Genomic DNA, 16326 nt, shown 5'->3' with positions numbered 1-16326 from the left:
TTTGTACCATTGTGTGCTCTAGGTCAACTGTGTCTAGATAGAATTTGTATTTGTTGTCCTGGCTACTGGATCTTTTTAGGAACACCATTATTTTTGTCTTACTGCGATTCACTGTCAGGGCCCAAGCCTGACATAATCTGTGCAGAAGATCTAAGTGCTGCTGTAGGCCCTCATTGGTTGGGGACAGAAGCACCAGATTATCTGCAAACAGTAGACATTTGATTTCCGAGTCCAGTAGGGTGAGGCTGGGTGCTGCAGGCTGTTCTAGTGCTCTCGCCAATTTATATCAACTCAGCAAAAAAAGAAACGTCCTCTCACTGTCAACTGCGTTTATTCTCAGCAAACTTAACATGTGTAAATATTTGTATGAACATAACAAGATTCAACAACTGAGACATAAACTGAACAAGTTCCACAGACATGTGACTAACAGAAATGGAATAATGTGTCCCTGAACAAAGGAGGGGGGGTCAAAATCAAAGTAACAGTCAGTATCTGTGTGGCCACCAGCTGCATTAAGTACGGCAGTGCATCTCCTCCTCATGGACTGCACCAGATTTGCCAGTTCTTGCTGTGAGATGTTACCCCACTCTTCCACCAAGGCACCTGCAAGTTCCTGGACATTTCTGGGGGGAATGGCCCTAGCCCTCACCCGCCGATCCAACAGGTCCCAGACGTGCTAAATGGGATTGAGATCCGGGCTCTTCACTGGAAATGGCAGAACACTGACATTTCTGTCTTGCAGGAAATCCCGCACAGGACGAGCAGTTTGGCTGGTGGCATTGTCATGCTGGAGGGTCATGTCAGGATGAGCCTGCAGGAAGGGTACCACATGAGGGAGGAGGATGTCTTCCCTGTAACACACAGCGTTGAGATTGCCTGCAATGACAACAAGCTCAGTCTGATGATGCTGTGACACACCGCCCCAGACCATGACGGACCCTCCACCTCCAAATCAATCCCGCTCCAGAGTACAGGCCTCGGTGTAACGCTCATTCCTTTGACGATAAACGCAAATCCGACCATCACCCCTGGTGAGACAAAACTGCGACTCGTCAGTGGAGAGCACTTTTTGCCAGTCCTGTCTGGTCCAGCGACAGTTGGTTTGTGCCCATAGGCGATGCTGTTGCCGGTGATGTCTGGTGTGGACCTGCCTTACAACAGACCTACAAGCCCTCAGTCCAGCCTCTCTCAGCCTATTGCGGACAATCTGAGCACTGATGGACGGATTGTGCGTTCCTGGTGTAACTCGGGAAGTTGTTGTTGCCATCCTGTATGTACCCGTTCTGCAGGTGTGATGTTCAGATGTACCGATCCAGTGCAGGTGTTGTTACACGTGGTCTGCCACGGCAAGGATGGTCAGCTGTATCCATCACTTTGTATAGCAGACCCCCATGCCAAATTGAGTCAAATTGAGTCAAAAGCTTTTTTGAAATCAACAAAGCATGAGAATACCTTGCTTTTGTTTTGCTTTGTTTTGTTTGTTTGTCAATAAGGGTGTGCAGGCGTGGTCTTTCCTATGGTATTTTGGAAAGAAGACAATTTGATATTTGCTCACGACATTGTTTTCACTGAGGAAATTTTGGAGTCTGCTGTTGATGATTTTTCAGAGATTGCTGTTGACACAGATTCTAAGGTAATTATTGGGGTCAAATTTGTCTAAGTTTTTGTGGATTGGGGTGGTCAGTCCTCGGTTCCAAATATTGGGGAAGATGCCAGAGCTGAAGATGACGCTAAAGAATTTAAGAATAGCCAATTGAAATTTATGGTCTGTAAGTTTTATTATTTCATTCAGGATACTATCAACACCACAGGCCTTTTTGGGTTGGAGGATTTGCATTTTGACCTGTAGTTCATCCAATGTAATTGGAGAATCCAGTGGGATCTGGTATTCTTTAATAGCTGATTCTAAGATTTGTAGTTCATCTTCTATATGTTTTTGTCTGTTTGTTCTTTGTTATTGAGCCGAAAAGATTTGAGAAGTGTTTTTTCCATACATCTCTTTTTAGAATAGGTAGCGCTTCGTGTTGTTGTTGGTTTAGTGTGTTCCAATTTTCCCAAAAGTGGTTCGATTCTATGGATTCTTCAATGATATTAAGCAGATTTCTGACATGCTGTTCCTTCTTTTTTCATATTGTGTTTCTGTATTGTTTTAGTGTTTCAACATAGTGAAGGCATAGTTTCAGGTTTTCTGTGTTTTTGGTTGGATATGTTTATCAGTTTCTTTCATGGGGTTTTGCCTTCTTCATCAAACCATTTGTCAATGTTGTTCATTTTCTTAGGTTGTCTGCTTGACGTTTTTAGATTTGATAGGGAAGCTGAAAGGTCAAATAATATACTGTTTAGGCATTCTACTGCCAAGTTTACAACTTCACTATTACAGTGAAATGTTTTGTCCAGGAAGTTGTCTAAAAGGGATTGAATAAGTGTTTTTTGGTACGTTTCTACACTACTTTCCTCCAATCTACAGCGTTCCTTAATAGTATGTAGTTTGTTCAGCTTTGACGCCTCATGATTATTTCTTTGTTCAAGTAGGCTGTGATTTTTCTGTGATCTGATAGGGGTGTTAGTGGACTGACTGTGAACGCTCTGAGAGACTCGGGGTTGAGGTCTGTGATAAAGCAATCTATAGTACAAACTGCCAGGGGATGAGCTGTAGGTGTACCTACTATAGGAGTCCCCCTGAAGCCTACCTACCATTGACTATGTAGAGACAAGAGTTGTGCCCCATTTTTTGTTGGTTGTTTTGTCATAGTTGCATCTAGGGGGGCATATTTGGGAGGGAATGCTGTCACCTCCAGGTTGGTGTTTGTCCCCGTGTGCTGAGAATGTCAGGTTCTCAGACTAGTACGTGTCCCTGGGCCTACATGATTGACCTCTTCGTCTAGGATGGAGAAGCCATCTTCATTAAAGTATGGGGATTCTATTGGGGGGATATAGGTAGCACACATGAGGACATTGTTCTCTGTTGAGATCATTTCCTTATTAATTTATAGCCAGATGTAAAATGTTCCTATTTTGACTAATTTAATAGAGTGGGGTAGGTCTGCTCTAGACCAAATTAGCATACCCCCTGAGCATACCCCCTGGGTTCCTGCTCTTTAGGCCAAAAGCAGATGACCTCAGACCTGGTCTATTCCAGGACGAGATAGTAAAAGCTTTGTGTTCCATAGTGTCCAGTGTTGTTATTTGTGTGGTTTAGGCCCGGACCATTACAGTAGGTGTGAGCAGAGCATGCTGAGCGTGTGATACATGCCTCTTAGGTCACAGGATGGGACTTGGGTGTGTAGGAGTGGGGTTTGTCCCTGTTGCGCTGCTCTCGGCCTGGGCGTACTGGATGTGTGCTTATCATTTTGAGTTTGTCATTGTGGGGGTTGGGGGCATGGTAGGGGCATGGGAGGGAAAGGGGGGGCTCAGGGCTGATCTGGGGGACCTATATGAGTTGTTGGTTTTGGTGGGTGTTAACTGGTTAGAGTGGTGGGGTGAGAGAGTCGATGTGCCTGTTGGTACTGTGGTCTGGATGTAGGTCCTCTTGGCGGGGGTCCTCTCGGCGGGGGTCCTCTCGGTGGGGCTCTTCTAGGTGCAGGTCTGTGGGGGGTCTTGCAGGTCTGGGAGGGTGTCTCGCTTGTCTGGGCAGGGTGCCCGTTGCTCTCTCTTTCTGTCTCCTACTCTCCCTAACTATCTATCTTTCTCTCTCTGTCTATCTCTCACTCACTCTCAGTATATTACAGTAAGATTGTCATTATGATTTTTTGGGATGATACTTACTGTATGTTATTGACACATTGTCACTGTCCCAGCAGGCTTAACGAGAGTCCAGAGGCGGAGTCTGACAGCAGGTGGTTTCCTGGCCAATCAGAGGAGCTTCTGCAGACCACCGAGTCGTCCACGTCCACTGACTCCTCCGTCGGAGAAGGTACTGCAGGAGTGGGAACCCAGAAGGGACAATACAGACAGTCAATGCTGTCCATTTTGTGTCAAACCATTTTCCATTGGAAATGCAGAGGAATGATGAACAGGTGTTAGAAAGAGACCTATGATTCATGTCTTTCTTACAGTTTGTCCTTTCTCTCCCCATGTAGACTGTGTGGACGCTAGTCTCCATAGTGACCTGGATGCTGATGCTCTAGACTACGAGGCTGAGTCTTGGAGTCTGACGGTGGAACACACGTTCTGTAAGAAGCAGGACAAACGGGTGGTCAAGAGACAGGATGTTATCTATGGTGAGAAAACTGCTTTCATATGTAATGAAACCAGCTGTTTTGTAATACAGTTAGTGAGTTATAAATGAGTAATGAGTGCTGAAATGTTAAGGGGCATAGCACAGGAAAGTTTATGGTTTGTTGTTATGGCATGTCCAATGGATCGGATGGTCTACAGAAACCTTTGTCATCTTGGAAAGGTGGGTAATTGGACTGTGTGTATGTGCGTATGTGCCAGCATGTTTGAGGGGATCTGTTTGAGAAAGGCGAGGTATTGCTAATATTGATCACATAATGAGCAGTTTGTTGGGATGCAAGATGATTTGTAGATCAGTGATTATGCGCTGGCAGACTGCAATGTAGTCGATCTCAAAGATGCACTGTGTGCACAGGAGGTTGGTGGCATATTAATTGTGGAGGACGGGCTCGTGTTAATTGCTGGAGAGGATTGAATGGAATGGTATCAAATACATCAAACTCATGGTTTCCTTGTGTTTGATGCCATTCCATTCGCTCCGTTCCAGCCATTATTATGAGCCGTCCTCCCCTCAGCAGCCTCCACTGACTGTGTGTGTGTCCTCTCAGAGTTGATGCAGACAGAGATGCACCACCTCCAGACACTGAGGATCATGGCTGAGGTGTTCCGGCGAGGGATGATGGAGGAGGTTCAGTTGGATGCGGGCGCCGTGGACCGTGTCTTTCCCTGTCTGGATGAACTCCTCCTCCTCCACCACAACCTCTTCAACGCCATGAGGGAACGCCGCCACAGCTCCGCCAAGCCACACGGGGACAGGAACTACGTCATAGTGCGCATCGGAGACATCCTGTTGCAACAGGTGTGCTGTTCAAATGAAGTGCTTTGTAACAATAAAACTAGTGGCAACTTTTTTCATACAATCATATGGAATCTGTGCAGACAGAATGACCTCTTGACCCCTAGAAATACATGCTGAGTCTGAATTACAATGAATCAGTACCTCCACAAAACCTGAGTATATACAGATATTGCTGTTTTTTTGTTTGAAACATTGCCAATGTCCACTCACTCTCTCCTGTAATTCAGTAATTCAACCTCAAGAAACATGACTGTGGTGTTAATGTTCCATTTGACTGATTGAGTACGTTGGATCTAGATTGACTGTATAACTTCCCATTTCTGGTGCAGTTTTCTGAAGACAGTGCAGAGAGGATGAAACAGGTGTATGGAGAGTTCTGCAGCCATCACACTGAGGCAGTCACCTTCTTCAAAGAGTTACAGCAGCACAACAAACGATTTCAGACCTTCATCAAGGTACGTTTGGCTTGTCTGCTTAGAAGACTTCTCAAGTCGCAAGACTGAGAAGTTGTATTGAGGAGTTATCTGTCTCTACAAGTTATGTCTCGATGTAGGATACCTTGAGAAGTGGCTATATTGTATATTCCACTTGTGACTAATGATTGATTGTTGATTTTGTGTTTCTATAGCAACAAAGTAATAACTATTTGGTCCGGAGGAGAGAGATCCCAGAATGCATCTTGTTGGTGACCCAGAGGATCACTAAGTACCCTGTTCTGCTGGAGAGGATTCTACAGTACACTCAGGGTCAGTCTGCCTCGCTTTGCTCTGCTGCCCTCTGCTGTCAGGATCAGATAACATGAACATGGTTTTATGTTGGACAGGTGGTTTTACCATACAGCTCAGCTATCAGTGCGAATATACAGCAGTTACAGTAACCGTTACAGTCAGAGATTACATGAAGACTTTGAAAAAAGGACAACAATGTGCTGTATTTGAAATATAACTTCCATACTGATATGACGGTAACCGGATGTATAGTATTGCGCTTACAACTTCAATGTGCCCAAATGTTTTCTCTCTCTCTCTCTCTCTCTCTCTCTCTCTCTCTCTCTCTCTCCTCTTTCTATTCCTCTTCCTCCCTCCTCTCCCCTTGCTCTCTCTCTCTCTCTACCTCTCCCCCTCCCTCCCCTCCCCCCTCTCCCTCTCTCAGCGGACAGTGAGGAGCACATGGACCTCTCTAGAGCTCTGGTTCTGATCAAGGAAGTGATCGCGGCGGTTGACCTGATGGTCAGTGAGTTTGAGCAGGGTCAACGGTTACAGGATGTCCTGAACAGGATGGAGAATCGTAGCTTTGCCAAGCTGAAGAACGGGCACACGTTCAGAAAGCAGGATGTTCTGGGGCCAGGCCAGACCCTCAAACACCAGGGCCTGTTACTGTGGAAGACCGCCACCGGACGACTCAAAGGTCTCACACACTGGTCAATCAATCAATCCATTTCACACTAATATTGATAATGGATTGCCTTGTTTACAACTGTCTTGTGTCATATCTCTGCAGATGTCATGGCTCTCCTTCTGACAGACACACTGATCTTCCTCCAGGAGAAAGACCAGAAGTTCATATTCGCTGCTGTGGTATGTCTATGAAAGGGTCTTGTGACATTTGCTGTTAAAGATGCAGTCCGGGATCTTAAGCACTTACAAATGTAATACATATTGTACGAATTGGGATTTGTAACATATCATAGGAATTACAGGACGTAAAATGGCGGTAGGTAGCCTAGCATGTCAGCGTGTGGAGCCAGAAACCGAAAAGTCACTAGTTTCGAATCACCTTGCCGACTAAGTGAAAAATCTGTTCATGTGCCCTTGAGCAAGGCACTTAACCCTAGTTGCTCTGGATAAGAGTATCTGCTAAATGAAATGGATGATGTAGGACACAATTTTCACTTTTGGTTCGTGAGCACTACTTTCAAAACTACTGGCTGAAATTATACAAAGCCTCTGGAGCATCACTTTAATGGAATAAGACAAAATAAACTCTACACTTCAATTCAGTTCCTTTAGACTAAGTCTGATAGCTTTGGGCTACTGCTCTCTGCTCTTCATTTTATTATATCGGAGGGGTTGGGAAAAAAATCCATCCTGGATGGAGTAATACACAATCTCTTATCTAATATAGGGGATTGGGACTCAAAAAGACATGTCATCCCCTACATCTGTGAATGTTGGCCCTCTGTTTTCATTAACTTTACTAATACGCTGTCATCCTCCCATTCTGCCTGTCTGTGCTCCTCAGGACCAGAAGCCCCCAGTGATCTCTCTCCAGAAGCTGATCGTCAGAGAAGTAGCCAATGAGGAGAGAGGGATGTTTCTGATCAGTGCGTCGGCCGCAGGGCCAGAGATGTACGAGGTCCACACTTCCTCGAAAGACGAACGCAACACCTGGATGAGACTAATCAGAGAGGCAGTAGAGAGGTCAGTCAGGGGAGGGAGGCGTGTGGGAGTGTGTGGGTGGGGGGTCTCTCTTTCTCTCTCGCTCTCTTTCTCTCCTCTCTCTCTCTCTCTCTCTCTCTCACACTCACTCACTCACTCACTCACTCACACTCTCTCTCTCTCTTTCTCTCTTTCTCTCTTTCTCTCTCTCTCTCTCTCTCTCTCTCTCTCTCTCTCTCTCTCTCACTCACTCACTCACTCACTCACTCACACTCTCTCTCTTTCTCTCTTTCTCTCTTTCTCTCTTTCTCTCTCTCTCTCTCTCTCTCTCTCTCTCTCTCTCTCTCTCTCTCTCTCTCTCTCTCTCACTCACTCACTCACTCACTCACTCACTCACTCACACTCTCTCTCTCTCACACTCTCTCTCTCTCACACTCTCTCTCTCTCACACTCTCTCACTCTCTCTCTCTCACTCTCTCTCTGTATGTGTGTGTGTGCCTAAAACTGTCTGTCCAGCTGTCCAGAGGAAGAGGAGGAGAACACTAACGAGTCAGAAGAGGAGAGAAGAACAGCTGAGGCCAGACTCCAGAAGATACACAAACTACAGGGTATTTATATCCATAACCTATATATAGCTTCTCTGTCATATTCCCTTTACTTCTATATCTGTTGGTGACTGGCATTACCGCTGCTACTGCGATTTTCTAGTGTGATTTCTGAGTGTTGATTATGATTTATCGAATGTATGTAATGCGATTTTGTGGTATCCATCTGAGTGTTGATTGTGATTTATTGAATGTATGTGGTGTTATTCTGTCAGAGCCTGAGATATTGTGTGTTGATTGTGTATTACTGGCTATAAAACGTTTATTGTGTATTACTACTGTGGTGTATTTCTGTTTTGTTGTTGTGTCAGAGAACCTGTAGAGTCAGGACCATCAGATCTGATTCAGTCTGTAGGAGAATCTACAGATATAGTAATGCTAGTTTATTCATTTTATTTAACCTTTATTTAAGCAGGGAGTCATAAACAGCAATTACACTATACATGTCTATATATACATGTCAATTACACTATACATGTCTATATATACATGTCAATTACACTATACATGTCTATATATACATGTCAATTACACTATACATATGTATATATACATGTCAATTACACTATACATGTGTATATATACATGTCAATTACACTATACATGTCTATATATACATGTCAATTACACTATACATGTCTATATATACATGTCAATTACACTATACATGTCTATATATACATGTCTATATATACATGTCAATTACACTATACATGTCTATATATACATGTCAATTACACTATACATGTCTATATATACATGTCAATTACACTATACATGTCTATATATACATGTCAATTACAGAACACATGAAAAGCAGACACACAACACGAAAAACAAAACACAATCATATGAAACAAACACATTATTCAGTAAAAAGGCCCTCTAGGAGCACCAACTCCACCAACTTCAAAGACTTTTGGAGATCATTCCACATGAGAGGCAAACAAACTAAAATCAGATGAACCGAATTCAGTGGAGATTGAATTGATCTCCAGGGTAAGACATTAATGTGTTATCTTCCAGAGAGCCTGTCCAGTCCGGACGATCAGATCTGTTCTAGTCTGTTTATTCATGATTAATGACTTTATTAATGATAGTTTATTAATGATAGTGTATTAATGTGTTATCTACCAGAGACCCTATCCAGTCAGGATTATCAGATATGCTCCAGTCTGGAGGAGAAGCTACAGATCTATGCTGAACTGTCTGCCCTGAGGGGCGAGGCCCAGGAACCACACCCTGAGACACACCTACTGGTCCAGCCAAACCCAGAGGAGGTGCCCCAGGCTGCAGTACTGCTTACTGCCGCACTCAGAGAGGGTGAGACGATATACCTCACTATAAGACTCACTGACCATCGTTAGCTTCTTGAACATGTCCATTTCCTGTTGTAGAGTGTCCAATGTCTTACTCTGTCTGTCTGTCTGTCTGTCTGTCTGTCTGTCTGTCTGTCTGTCTGTCTGTCTGTCTGTCTGTCTGTCTGTCTGTCTGTGGGTATCCCCCCCCCTCTCTCTCTCCAGCTGAGAACCTGAGGACCACTCTGTCCTCGCTGACCTTTTCCCCCTTCAGCCCCTGCAGCCCTCCCAGGGACCCCCTGTCCCACCCTGTGTCCCCAGCCTGCCCTCCTACCCCCCAGGACATCCCCTCAGATGCGGAGGCCTCTCTTGGGGACCCTAATACCAGGGATGGGGAGTCAGCCTCCCAGGTCCTTGTACTGCAGTCCCTGACTAATAATATCAACCTTAAGGTAGGTCTTCTATGCAGGGTTGTCTTAGCTATATACCATAGATATTGTAGCGAATTCAGGGCTAACCCGACAGGGCTTCAACCCTGGTCTCTGTGACTGTCAGTCCAACACCGTAGCCATCACACCAAGAGGCTCAAATACCAATGGGCTTTGCAGTTGGAGCCATAGGCTTGTTGTAGTCTTGAGCTGCTGAAGTGTGTACTGCGTTCAGTGTTCATTTTGGCCTTGACTTGTCACCTTCCTCCTTCGCTTCTCATGGTGGCTCAACAATCCCAACAGTTGTTTGAATAATTTAACACCATCTATTAGAATTACATTTCAGCCTTAATGTGATAAATTATTAATATCTTAATAATACAGGAGAAAGTCCATTTAGCTTTCAAAGGTACCGTCTCATTAAAAATAGATGTAGAGAATTATATCCCAATTTCCTCGGACACATTTGTGCTATCGTTAGCATCTTAATGTGTGCCCTGGCTGTGAGGTAAAGAACTGTGATAAGAAAAATAAGTATTGACTGGAAGATGTGAGGTAACGTAGTGTACGGAGTGGGTATACATACACTATCGGACCACAGGGTGGTGCTATATGTACACTTTCACATAGACTCCTCAGACAAATGGACTCTACTTAGAAAATGTGCCTTGTGATGAGAGAAGATTATACTGCAGTCTCACCATTACATGGAACCATGACTGGAGTGTAGTGCTGGAGGAAGCCAATAGCGTCTTATGCAGGTTCGGCCATCTAGGAGAGTGCAACATATTACCGATGTAGGATTGTAATTTGATCACCCTGTTGCATGCGAATTTGTAGTGTAAGGTTTAAAAAGGCTTCTGAAGTTCCGCTTTTCCACTTTTAAATGTCATACTTTATTTTCTCTTACGAAAAATGTATCAACTCCATTAGTTATAATCCACATAATAATTGACATTTCCTGTTGCTGTAGGTTTATTTTCCTGCTCTAGCAAGCTGGCTCAAATTAAGATCCTACATCTGTAGGAGCGTGAAACACTCCATTCTCACTCACTAACACTGAAGTACTAGAACCATTCCATTTATTTGTATACCGTTTTTTATAGAGGGTTCTTATAGAGGGAATGTTATTTGTGGAAGGTTGAAGTCATGAGAAGATCCTCATAAAGTGAGATGAAAGCCTGACTATTAGCTACTGTTTATCATGAATTAACTGTGGTTGTCTTCCTCAATAACAGGTGTCACACAGTGTCCAAAGCTTGACCCAGTTGCTCTATAGTCTACAGGTGAGCTCATCCCTATGGGAGGTGAATCACACACACACACACACACACACACACACACACACACCCTGTGTATCTCATCTCAGCCACTAATTTCCATTCGACACACAGACCCAGTGTCTTCTCAGCAGGAACAAATATATCCTGTTTTAGTGCCACATTCAGGTTGCTCAAGATGAAGTCTTAGTATGTATGTGTGTGTGTGTGTGTGTTGTGCCTGCATGTGTGTCCATGCATGTGTGGATGTATTTGCCTGGCTGCACCACAGCTTCTGTAAACAGAGATCCAACAATCAGCTGGATTGTCTGAAGCTTGAAGCGCTAGACGGCCAGGCAGTAAGCTGCTGGAGAGAGGAACCCAATTATCCTATTCTTAGTGGGAGAGAGACCAGAGGAGAGAGAGACTTTTCTCCTGCTCTGCACAGGGAGCATTTGATGTGTTGATGTAGATGGAGTCTATTCTGTTTGGTGTGTGTGCACAGTATGTGTTTGTGTTAGTAATGTGAAGCGTGTGTGTTTGCGGTGTGTGTGTGTGTGTGTGTGTGTAGCCTACTGTACATAGTGACATTTCTTGTATATTGGTATGTGTTTGTATGCGGTCTATACATGTGTTCTAGGCCTGCTTGGCCTAACAATATGTAGCTCAGCCTTAAAGTACCAGTGAGTATTTGGTTTGCCGTTGACTGTCACAATGTCGACTGACCCATTTTTGGTATTCAAATCACCTGCTTCTATTGCCCCCATTATCCTTGGCTTGGAGCCACACATGGCCATCGACGGTTGGCCCAGTGTGGATCCCAGTCAGCAGCCAGCCAGCCAGCCAGCCAGTTGGCCAGCTAGTCAGCCAGTCAATCAGTCAATGAGTCAATCAGTCAGTCAGCCATCCAGCCAGCTAGTCAGTCAGTCAGCCATCCACCCGGCAAACCAGACAATAAGTCAGCCATCCAGCCGGCCAACCAGTCAGCCAACCAGCTAGTCAGTTAGTCAGCCAGCCAGCCAGCCAGCTAGTCAGTCAGCCATCCAGCCGACCAACCAGTCAGTCAGTCAGCCAGCCAGCCAGGTAGTCAGCTAGTCAGACAGCCAGCAAGTCAATGAGTTAGTCATTTAGTCAGTCAATGAGTCAGTCAGTCAGCCATCCAGCCAGCTAGTTAATCAGTCAGCCATCCAGCTGGCCAACCAGTCAGTCAGTCAGCAATCCAGCCAGCTAGTCAATCAGTCAGCTGGCCAACCAGTCAATCAGTCAACCATCCAGCCGGATAACCAGTCAGCCAGCCAGCCAGCTAGTCAGTCAGCCATCCAGCCGACCAACCAGTCAGTCAGCCATCCAGCCGGCCAACCAGTCAGTCAGCCAGCCAAGTAGTCAGATAGTCAGCCAGCCAGCTAGTCAATGAGTTAGTCAGTCAGTCAGTCAATGAGCCAGTCAGCCATTCAGCCAGCCAGTCAGTCAGTCAGTCATGTTATCATCACATATTTGTTTCCTCTCTGCAGGCGGCGGTAACCATCCAAGACAGTTTCTACGAGGTTCAGAAGTTCCTCCTCCACGAGAGTGACCGCCACTCCCCCCGCTCTCCGAGACCACACACCCCATGTCTCCGTGGCAACGCTCTGCAGGAGCAGGAGAAGCAGCGTAACCTAGAGAAGCGCCGTGAGGAGGTGGCGGCAGCGGTACGGCTGCAGGGCAGGCTGCACCAGGTAGGATGAGTTAGATTAATCAATAAATTGATTAATCAATTTAGGGTGACCTTATTGATTCCAAAATAAGTAAGCATACACTATCGTTCAAAAGTTTGGGGTCACTTAGAAACGTCCTTGTTTTTGAAAGAAAAGCTAATTTATTTGTCCGTTAAAATAAAATAGATCAGAAATACAGTGTAGAGATTGTTAATGTTGCAAATGACTATTGTAGCTGGAAACGGCTATCTACATAGGCGTACAGAGGCCCATTATCAGCAGCCATCACTCCTGTGTTCCAATGGCACATTGTGTTAGCTAATCCAAGTTTATCATTTTAAAAGGCTAATTGATCATTAGAAAACCCTTTTGTAATTATGTTAGCACAGCTGAAAACTGTTGTACTGATTAAAGAAGCAATAAAACGGCTTTCTTTAGACTAGTTGAGTATCTTGAGCATCAGCATTTGTGGGTTCGATTACAGGCTCAAAATGGACAGAAACAAAGACCTTTCTTCTGAAACTCGTCAGTCTATTCTTGTTCTGAAAAATGAAGGTTATTCCATGCGAGAAATTGCCAAGAAACTGAAGATCTCGTACAACGATGTGTACTACTCCCTTCACAGAACAGCGCAAACTGGCTCTAACTAGAATAGAAAGAGAAGTGGGAGGCCCCGGTGCACAACTGAGCAAGAGGACAAGTACATTAGAGTGTCTCGTTTGAGAAACAGACACCTCACAAGTCCTCAACTGGCAGCTTCATAGTACCCGCAAAACACCAGTCTCAATATCAACAGTGAAGAGGCGACTCTGGGATGCTGGCCTTCTAGGCATAATTTTTTAAAATTTTCTTTCAAAAATAAGGACATTTCTAAGTGACCCCAAACTTTTGAACGGTAGTGTATATCTACTATGCACACTCACCTCTTTTTGTACTTTGCCAGGATTTATTAGTTTAAAAAATATATTTTTATTAAACGATTTATCGCGGCAAGCAACCATCAACTAATGGATTCTGTTGAACATTTCCGTACCTCCAGGAGAGACAGCGGTGGGAGAGGGAGTGCCAGGCACGCCACAGCCAACAGGGGGAGCTGGAGAGCAGGCTGGAGGAGAGGGAGAGACAGTGCCACCTGGAGGCTGAGAGGCTGAAACAGGAGCGGGAAGAGCTGGAGGAGCAGCTGGGAGAGTACCAGCAGAGCCTGGAGAGGCTGAGAGAGAGCCAGAGGAGTGTGGAGAAGGAGAGGGAGAGGCTGGAGACACAGCAGAACCTGTTGCAGAGCTGGAGACACAGCCGACAAAGGAGCCTGCCTGTCATGGTCATACCGCTGGACCGCTGTCATCAGGTGTGTGTGAGGGGGGTGAGTGGGTTCTCAGATGGCATCCTAGCCTGTAGCTAATACTCACTGCATGAGTGTGAATGAGAGATGCTGAGAGTAAATATACTATAAGGGTGTGTATAAGCAGGTTGGCATTTATTGTCATGAATCTTGCCCTGGAGGCAGCTCTGCAGAGTGGTCACAAGCTGGCACAGCCACAAAGTCATAAAATCTGATTATAAACTACAGGAGGTTGGTGGCACATTAATTGGGGAGGACGGGCTCATTAGTTGATGGTTGACTGGAGTGGAATCAGTGGAATGGTATCAAATATATCAAACACATGGTTTCCAGGTTTTTAATGTCATTCCATTTGCTCAGTTCCGGCCATTATTATCAGCAGCCTACTGTGTTTTAAACCTTAACCTTAGCCCTAACCTTAACCACACAGCTAACCATAATGCCTAACCCTAACCTTAAAGTAGAACTGACAGCATTTTAGCAACATGAAATCTTATTAAAATCTGTTCACATACACCCCCAGGAAGAATATGACACTTAAAAAATAAAACATCTGATATGGTCATTTTCACGTTTTCATATATTCTTAGAATGTTTGCGGATTACGTATACCAAGGCATTTGTGAAAATTCTACAGCAATAGAGTGGCGGGAAAGCGACCGAGAGTTTGGACAATTAATAGACACTGCAGTAAATTAAACCTAATAAAAACATCTGTCTCGTCCAAGACCTGAGTCTACACAGACCGGTGAGCTATAGCCAATCAGAGCTACAGTAGGCCTTTATACAAACAATCCATTTGCCAATCGGGACTGCCATCATTCACTTTGAACTGGACTGTGTGTTTAGTAGCAACAGCGTGACTTTAGATCATTAGAACACATTCGCCAAAAGCTACAAAATACACCTGAATGGATTTCTGCAAGTATGTAATACCACGGGAGTCCTCTTACATTTGGGAACTTTACAGTTCTATTGATCAAACAACCATGAAGAGGTAGACTTTCTCTCCCTCAGTTATACACATCAACAACAACAAGATCAACAACTAATGCTAGCCAGAGCAAGATGAGCTAAAATCTAAAGAAGGAACATTAGATAAACGCTCTCAAACTTTTCAGCTAGTTGGCAGTCAAAATTGCACTGATAAACAATGGGGAATTGTAGCCTGCTCGTCCTTCTGCAGCTTGCCTGCCAATGTATGCATGTCCCAACCAAGCACCCAATCTAACTGGCTAAAGTTAGCTAGCTTGCTAGCTAGCTACTTCCAGACACAAATGAGAGAACACCTCAATCTGACCATTTTACTCGCCGTAGCAGAGCCGGTAAGGCTGTTTACATGTTATCTAGAGTGTTTGGGACTAACTATTACTTTTTTGCCTACATTTACTGACACCGGCATATTCAGCGGGTGTTGCGCGCTCGTAAATTCATCAGTTATTTTGTGCTCTGGCACACTCAGACAAGAGTGCTCTGAAATCTGAGTAGATAACCAGAGTGAATTTGGAAAGGCAAGAGATATGCTAACTGGATAACAGTCATTCAAGTTCTTGCTAGCTAACCAAATGACACCTGTATCTCTAGTTGTGTATAGCCACCGAAAAACGATATGAGTCACTCACTTACTCCTCCAATGGCATGACATCCTCCTAGCAGCTAGCTAGCTGGCTAACGTTAGGCTCCGTGTTTTTAGCTTGCTACATAAATAGATACGCTAGCCTATTAGCCACGTTATGACTGACTTGTGATCATTGCCTTGCTAGTTTGATTGTATTGTCATTCCCAGCCTTAGTTACATTCGTCCGTTTTTGTCCAAAATAATGAGTTTGAAACTGATACAGTGCATCCTGAATGGAGGCAGCAAACTATGTACCAGGACAGCTGTGATTTACAACTAGATAGCAATATTTTTTGACTACCACGAAATGTATTATATTGACCATTAATTTAACTGCATCCATCTATTCTGCCAACAATGCCTTAGTGTACATCATGGAATGTTGAGTCAAATAGAACCTATTTTTAAAACCTCTTATAAAGTTTACATTTTTTAAATTTAACCTTTAGTTAACTAGGCAAGTCAGTTAAGAACAAATTCTTATTTACAATGACGGCCTACACCGGCTGAACACGGGCGACGCTGGGCCAATTGGGCGCCGCCCTTTGGGACTCCCAATCACGGCCGGTTGTGATACAGCCTGGATTCCCAAACTGGGAAATGTATATTTTTTACTAATATTATGATTGTCTGTTTGTTTCATAGCTGCAAAGTAGTTAAAACACTGTC

General features: G+C 44.4%; 1 protein-coding gene across 1 annotated transcript in view; it reads left to right on the top strand.

Annotated features, from left to right (window-relative positions):
* Nucleotides 1-16326, top strand: part of LOC115159851 (rho guanine nucleotide exchange factor 28) — a 121787-nt gene that overhangs the window by 90153 nt on the left and 15308 nt on the right. Inside the window, exons 21-34 of the mRNA XM_029709915.1 lie at nucleotides 3804-3916; nucleotides 4083-4223; nucleotides 4788-5038; nucleotides 5368-5493; nucleotides 5667-5784; nucleotides 6191-6445; nucleotides 6539-6615; nucleotides 7280-7458; nucleotides 7933-8024; nucleotides 9159-9344; nucleotides 9545-9771; nucleotides 10986-11033; nucleotides 12518-12721; nucleotides 13740-14045. Of these exons, the coding sequence (XP_029565775.1) occupies nucleotides 3804-3916; nucleotides 4083-4223; nucleotides 4788-5038; nucleotides 5368-5493; nucleotides 5667-5784; nucleotides 6191-6445; nucleotides 6539-6615; nucleotides 7280-7458; nucleotides 7933-8024; nucleotides 9159-9344; nucleotides 9545-9771; nucleotides 10986-11033; nucleotides 12518-12721; nucleotides 13740-14045 (2323 nt within the window). The remainder of the gene's footprint in view (nucleotides 1-3803; nucleotides 3917-4082; nucleotides 4224-4787; nucleotides 5039-5367; nucleotides 5494-5666; nucleotides 5785-6190; nucleotides 6446-6538; nucleotides 6616-7279; nucleotides 7459-7932; nucleotides 8025-9158; nucleotides 9345-9544; nucleotides 9772-10985; nucleotides 11034-12517; nucleotides 12722-13739; nucleotides 14046-16326) is intronic.

The sequence above is a fragment of the Salmo trutta genome, chromosome 23 (genome assembly GCF_901001165.1).
Source record: "Salmo trutta chromosome 23, fSalTru1.1, whole genome shotgun sequence".
NCBI lineage: Eukaryota > Metazoa > Chordata > Actinopteri > Salmoniformes > Salmonidae > Salmo > Salmo trutta.
The sequence above is the reverse complement of the archived record's forward strand: the minus strand, read 5'-3'. Positions and strand labels throughout refer to the sequence as shown.